The sequence below is a fragment of the Zonotrichia leucophrys genome, chromosome 7 (assembly GCF_028769735.1).
Source record: "Zonotrichia leucophrys gambelii isolate GWCS_2022_RI chromosome 7, RI_Zleu_2.0, whole genome shotgun sequence".
Taxonomy (NCBI): Eukaryota; Metazoa; Chordata; class Aves; order Passeriformes; family Passerellidae; genus Zonotrichia; species Zonotrichia leucophrys.
Genome location: NC_088177.1, coordinates 25,528,103 through 25,534,983, shown reverse-complemented (window position 1 = coordinate 25,534,983; position 6,881 = coordinate 25,528,103). Strand labels below are relative to the sequence as shown.

Sequence of the window (6,881 nt, the reverse complement as noted above, 5' to 3'; positions counted from 1 at the left end):
GCCTTCTAATGGGGTTATCTATATTCATATTGCAGAATGGTGATCAGACTTCTAAGGTCAGTGTACTGTAACCTCTGGCTCACTAAATATTATTCAGCACCAAAATAATTTTTAGTTTCCTCAGAGGCTAGAGCTGGAGGAAGGCTGCTCTGTGTAGTGTTCAGTTCTTTATAAGCCATTTCTTCATAAACTGACTTAAACCCTGATGGGCCTGCTGTCGCCTAAATAGAAAACCAGAACCTGAAATCAGTTTATAGCCTTTGGATATGCTCTATTCCAGGATGTTTAACCCTGTAAGAAACATGTAAAACTTCAGTAAGCAAAGCTGGTAACCACCCATCTCATCTCTGGCCACAAGGACAGTGTGAGTAATTTTCCTCCACAACAGCAGAAATCTCAACTCCCCTATTTCCTCTGACATTTTTCCATTTCAGTACTATACCAGGGAAACTTTTGGTGGATGCTAAGCCAGAAATAGTTCAGCCTTTCTCGTCTCCTTTTACTTCCACTTACCTGTAAATATAAACAATGAGTTCTGCATATAAAAATAATAAAAAAGTAAGTTTTTCGTCCCCACAGAATAACCTAATCTCATGGTAAAACAATCTAGAAATAAGGAGAATACTTTCAATTTTTTGTAACAAGTTTTCTATTCAGGAAAAAAAAGGCACTGAGTAATAAACCCTGTAAAAATTCTTGAGTGTGCCAGTAACTGGCAAATCTCTCATTGTGTTTTGAATATGCTACCATAGAGGTAGTATCTATTACACATTTAGTACTGCCATGTATTTGGAGAGAATTCCTTGTCACAAAGTAGTGCTGCAAAATAAAACATTGCATGTGCTCATCTAATTACCGTGTTCTCTAGCGCTTACAAGCCAGCACACTGCATTTCAATTCCTTTGCTGTAACTAGCAGTGAAGGGCATTCCTGCAGAGCTCTGTTCTGTCCTGTCCATTCATTAAATGGGTGCATCTGATTTTCACATTTCCTCTGTGGAGGGAAACACAATCATACCAGACAACTTCCTGTAAATGCAAAGAAGCGAAGTGACGCAAGCGTTTTTAAACATTTTATTGTCACGATTGTTAACAAAACACCTTCAAAACATCTGTACATTTCAAACTATTTTGAACTGCAATACCCATTATATAAATGTACGTGTATAGATGCCCTGATGTCTCTGTACAAAGATGTACAATATGTACAGTAACATTAAATGCAAGCTGTGCAAGGCAAAGTCTAGGCTACAGCTTCATGCCACTGGTTAAAACAAGGCAGAGAACCACAGCTTCAATCAGTTCCTTGTGTGTAAATAAATAAATGCAGGTATGTATGAATATTTGAAAGGAGCAATTAGATTTGCAAGCTCAGTTCAGCTAGAACACATGCAGCTGACTGGAAAATAATTCAGCAGTACTCTTGTGAATTCTTCCCACTGCATCACTTTGTTCATTTGAAACATCTTTTCAGGACTCAGCAGCTGCCGTGTGCTTGAGCTGAGGTGGCAGCAGGAGCTCGAAACTTTGGAAGATATAAACCAAATTTATTTTCTATACCAGCAAACGTAGCTGTAGCAAGTCTGTATCCTCCTATATGTGCAGGGTTAACAGGAGGAAGATCTGAAATTCGTGTTTTTGGCGTAGATTCGGATCCAGCGGGTTTGCTGTTTGAACAAAGAAAAAAGGTCATTTTGTTAGTCTAGATTTCTTAAGAAAGGACTTTAAATAGACTTATTCAAGCTTAAATACTTAAGGCTTTTGTCTGATTATGGAAGACTGTTAAAGCTGACCTTGATTAATTACTCCTATGGTGAGGTGAATGAGGTCAGACCACTACTTAATTATAAATCAAAACCAAAGTTGAAGTTACATTTTTAGGGATACTTTTGTAAATTCTCTTAGCTTCCAGTATCACAAGGAAAATGGACAAAACTATCTTGCTACAAGGGAAATACAAATTAGGGTACTGAAATAAATATTAAATGGCTCTTTACCTCCTCATCTGTTAGAAGTGGCGTGCAAGTTTCCCTCAATTATATAAGGATGGGGCAATTTTTTACAAGCTGCAATTTTAAGTACAGATGCTCAAAGTCAACAAGTTTTAATGGGTCCTGTCCATGAAAATGTTTGGGTTTTTTCTTTGTGTTTGGCAGTTGTTTTGTGTAAGGTAAATAGCAAATATTTGACTTACTGGCCTCCAAAGTCAACATACAACCATCTCTGCAGAAGTTCGTAAGTGACCAAAGTAACACCAAACTGGGGTGAAGATCGGAACACCCGAGCTGTTAGATGTTACAAATCATAGTGTTAAACAAATAAAACAATTCCTCAGAAGAGAAGCTAAACATTTTTAACAAGGTATTATGTTTTTCACAATCAGACCTTGTAAATACTGCTCTGATTTGAGTCCTGAACAAAGCAAGTGCAAATTTGCAGATTTGGGGTCAGCCCTAATAATTTTTTTTCTCACCTCCAGCTCCCTTCCACAAAGCTGAAGGGCCTTCTTCCCTTAGAATCTTTCTGAAGCAGTCAATAACTCCACTGTATGTTGTCTGACCAGCGCGAGCTGCCACTTGCAGTCTTGTCTTGATGACATCAGCAGGGGTTACCAAAGAAGCAGCAGGCACACCTTTTAGAAGAAAACCACATTTAATTTGCACAAAGGATCTTGTAAAAGATGAAACACTTCCAACTGAAAAATACAAGTGCAAACTTTCGGATTTTTTACAAGGGCTAGACATTACAAGAAACGCAGGTTCTTATTCTTGATGCTTATATAAACTGTTGTGCCTGAGATAATAATTCTTTCTTCTAAATTTAAAGGCTGAAACTGGTAGTAAAGGAAATAAACTATCAAAACCCATTCTCAGCATCTTCTTGTGGTCTGGCTGTAGCAGCAGTTTGAAACAAGATAAAACTGGCTATACTTATGTAATGTATAAAAATCAGTTGTGCAAATTTACTGTATTTGTTTATACTCTACAATGTATTTTGCAAATTACATAGGTGATTGATTTGGAAATTGAATCCTATGCCTCCATTTGTTAAAGGTGTAGATGAGAAAAACTACTGCTTAAAGCCTCTGTTCTATAGAAATATGTCTAAACTGCTGGTTGGACTGTTCTGTAGGAGAATAGATGCTGCTTACTTCAGTAGGCAAGCCATAAAAAGATTGAGGACAATGAAGGTGTTTTACAAGTCTGCTTAGTACCAACAGCGTGATATTAGCCAACAGTGATGGAAGAACAAATCTCCACTTCCAAGGCACCACTCTCGGCTTTCTAGTCAAAGGAAAGGAGAAAGTTTTCAGAAATGTACTCCACAGTATATAACTGTGTTATCTGAGATATTTCTGAATACTTCTAAATACTATAAAAACTTAATCCCCCTAAAAAGAGGAACCATCTTCTGACTTAAAATAATGAAATTAATTTTGACTTCTGTTAAACTTTAACAACTGGTTAACAATGAATTTAAAATGTTAACAAGTAACTGTTTGCATCAGTGATGATAAACTGTGAAGTGTCACTGACCAATCCAGGAGGTTTCATACAAAAACAGAAGCACTGCAGTTAAGGCTGCAAGCATACACAGACAGCAATCATATGCAGATTTTCCTGACAGGCAGATCCCTTCAGACTGTATTCTTGCCTGCTGTGCACGTGTAACCGGGACTGAGTGAGCAATTGAGAATGTGAAATTTGCAATTCAGAGAGGCAGATTCCTATACATGCTATAAAACTAGGCCTATGAAATTTACATACATTTTAATAGGGTTCATCCCTTAGTATGAGCAACACAGAAACACTAATGAAACAAAGAGAAACTGTGAAGCTTGCAGTCTCAAAAGTCTTACAGGAAATACAAATCAATAATATATATGAGTATTGTATGTATATAAGCTAAATAATTTTCCATTTCTGGCAGCTCTGCAATACTAAAGAACGAGCAGGGCTACAAATCTGTTAGATGTTTCCTAGGTGGTGTCCCTTCCCTCTGGCACGAGGAACACACCAACTGGCACAGAGAAGCTTATGTGTCAAGTCCAATATGGGAAACGGCTATTCACACACAGGCACTCACAACTGGTGTAAATATCTATATAGTGGTCCTTTACAACTGTAACAAGTAGCAAAGGGTCTTGCTCAGCCCAGTGGTGTTTCTGAACTGCAGATTCTGACACTGAATTATTCACAGTTGCAAGGCTGTGTGCAGATACTGGTTTTCATCTGCTGAGCTCGTCCTTGCTGTGTTTAAATATCCACCACTTTAGTTCCTACATTTACTATTTTTATACCCCTTGCCTTTAGCAAAAACTTTTTATCACAGCTGCATATTGTCTTTGTAGTAAATTTGTTTGAGATGTTGTAAAATACTTCAAATTTCAGAGTATGGTACTTCAGCTTCTTGACAAACTAATGCCCTATTTTCAGCAATTATATTACAATAAAGTTTCTTTTCAGTTACTCCACAATCCAAACCTGGGTAAGTCATTTTCTTCTTAGCTCTTACGACCTCTCATTTTATGTTCATCAAAGATTCAAATTAGCCTTCAACTCTGAGAGCTCAGTAACAAGTAAAAACCCCATTGAGACAGACAGATCAAATTTGACTACAAGTTGCTGAGCTGCATTACGCTGTTTATCCACATTATGCAAATGTAATTAGCTCTCATCAAAATTACATAGCCTCCCACTAAGGATAACAGTGATCAAATTTAGATTAAATCAGATACAATGGTACAGTACCCTTCCTTTATATGGGGCTACTGAATGAATATTAAATATTACTCACTAAAAGAAAAGAAAATTACTTTTAGGAAACATTCTGCAAAATTACCTGCAATGGCTCCAGCTGCAAGGAGATTAAGCCCTCCCACATGGCCACTTTCATCAGCAAACATCATTTTACTATGAGCATAAACCGGAAAGTAGATTGCAGAAAAGGGAATGTCTCTGAGGAAACATGCTTTGGCACCCTGACACAGAGAAAAGAGACATAATGCAAATAAATTCTGTAAATAAGGCTAAAATTGATATCCAGCAAGCAGCCTGAGCCCTGAAAGTACAAAGTCATTTGATCTACTACATAAACAACACAGAAAACAAAATGTCTCAGGAAACAGATGATACAGAGAACTTGAAAATAAGAATAAGGCATATCTAAACTAAGGGTCTGGAATGAGGAGGATTCAAGGTTCATGTATAATTTTGGTAACTTATACATTACATCAATCCTGACATCAGTACATAGGATAAATATTTTTTACACACTATGTGTCCAAAGGCAATGAAAGAAGTGACAGAGATCAGTCCTTATGTCTTTCTGACAACTAGGGAAACAGCAAGACCAGTCCCTGCCAGCCTTTATTCCACCAAACACAAAAGCACTACTAAAATACCAGTGAGCACTATAAGACCTCACCAAAGAAGCTGCACTGGAAGATTAGCAAAAAGAGAAAAAAACACTGCAAATTGGGTACTGTTTAATAAGGAAACACAATGGTCACGAATCTCATCTACCAAATTCAAAACAAAATCTTCAGCTCTAAAAGTAAACATGCACACTTTTATAGTATTATTGCAGGTCTGTGGGCAAATCACATACAGCAATGTTTTGTAAGTGCACAGCTAATATAACTGCTGAATTTACGTATTACCCCTTGCACTGGCAGAAGATACAGGAAGAAACACTCTTCCTTGTTTAAGGAAACTAATAGCTTCTGCTCCATTACACCTGATCTGTAATGATGGCAGTAAGTATACCTGCAGGGAAGGAATCTGTTGACTGGCATTTTGCTGAAGTACCATACAGAACAGGCTTTTTTCAGTGGAATTTATTGACAAATCCCACCACTTAACTTCTTAAAAATCTGAATCCTACTAAACTTCACTACTGTTTCACTGCCATCAAATTATTAAGACAAAGAGAATATCCTGCTGCAAAGACAACAATATAGATACAGAGATTCAAAATAAATATAAGAAAAACGCACAGGGAAAGCTAAAGAAACTTTTCACAAAACCCCACCAAATGAAATGAGCAGTGCCAGAAGCCAGCAGGTCTGCAATACAGGCTCCCTGTAGCTTGGCATAAAAGCCCAAAGGATAGAATGGGGGAGTATTTTTTTGTATCCCACTGCCATTAATATAGAAGTGAGTTTTCTTCAGTTTTCCACTGTGGGGCTGCCCTGCAGGAAGAGATTGGTTTTAAATTCAAAAGATGTCTTTGTTTTTAATAGTTTTTGTTTCAACAGTATAGAAGTTTAGCATAAAATGATGAAGGCACTCAAAGCAGAAGTACATACCTTATAAAGACCAAGAAAGCCTAAATCTTTTATAACAGACAGAGCACTGACTCTGGGTCCTGTAGTAATTTCTCCTGCTACCTGCAACCGAATCTTTACAATCTCCAGAGGATTAGTGAAGATGACCTGGGAGCCTCCTGCCTGCAAACCCAAAGAAAAAGAAAGTAAATTGCATTGCTAGAGCATGTGGTGACATATTGACTTTTGCAATGTGATGAGTGCCTTCACTTCTCACTGCATTGGCTGATATTCTCATGTAAAAATATATGAGAGAGATTTAATAAAGTACCTGTCTGGAAGTCAAAAGACCTGGATCAGAAATCATGGGTTTGTAAAAATAGATTTTTACATATATATTTTTATAGCCCCCTGAGGTGAATTAATTCAGTTCGTCTCTGCTTTTCTCCTAGACATCACTTTCTAGAAGTCAGTTCTATGTTTAAAAGTCTATCAGATATTACAGGAAATACTAAACCAAAATAATCATTACACTTGTGCTACTACAGCATCAAATACACTTAAAGACCTTATGTTTATTCAATAATAATCCATCACCAATGTGTAGACATGCT

The 6,881-nt window shown here is 37.2% G+C and overlaps 1 protein-coding gene across 2 annotated transcripts in view; it reads right to left on the bottom strand.

Annotated features, from left to right (window-relative positions):
- Positions 1 to 1,058: 1,058 nt before the first annotated feature.
- Positions 1,059 to 6,881, bottom strand: part of SLC25A12 (solute carrier family 25 member 12) — a 45,057-nt gene continuing 39,234 nt past the window's right edge. For both annotated transcript variants that reach the window (XM_064719071.1, XM_064719073.1), the window contains 5 exons: positions 6,310 to 6,450; positions 4,842 to 4,980; positions 2,473 to 2,631; positions 2,194 to 2,284; positions 1,059 to 1,666 (listed from right to left, as the gene is read on the bottom strand). In XM_064719071.1, coding sequence (XP_064575141.1) covers positions 1,477 to 1,666; positions 2,194 to 2,284; positions 2,473 to 2,631; positions 4,842 to 4,980; positions 6,310 to 6,450 — 720 coding nt within the window. In that variant the 3' untranslated portion in view covers positions 1,059 to 1,476. The remainder of the gene's footprint in view (positions 1,667 to 2,193; positions 2,285 to 2,472; positions 2,632 to 4,841; positions 4,981 to 6,309; positions 6,451 to 6,881) is intronic.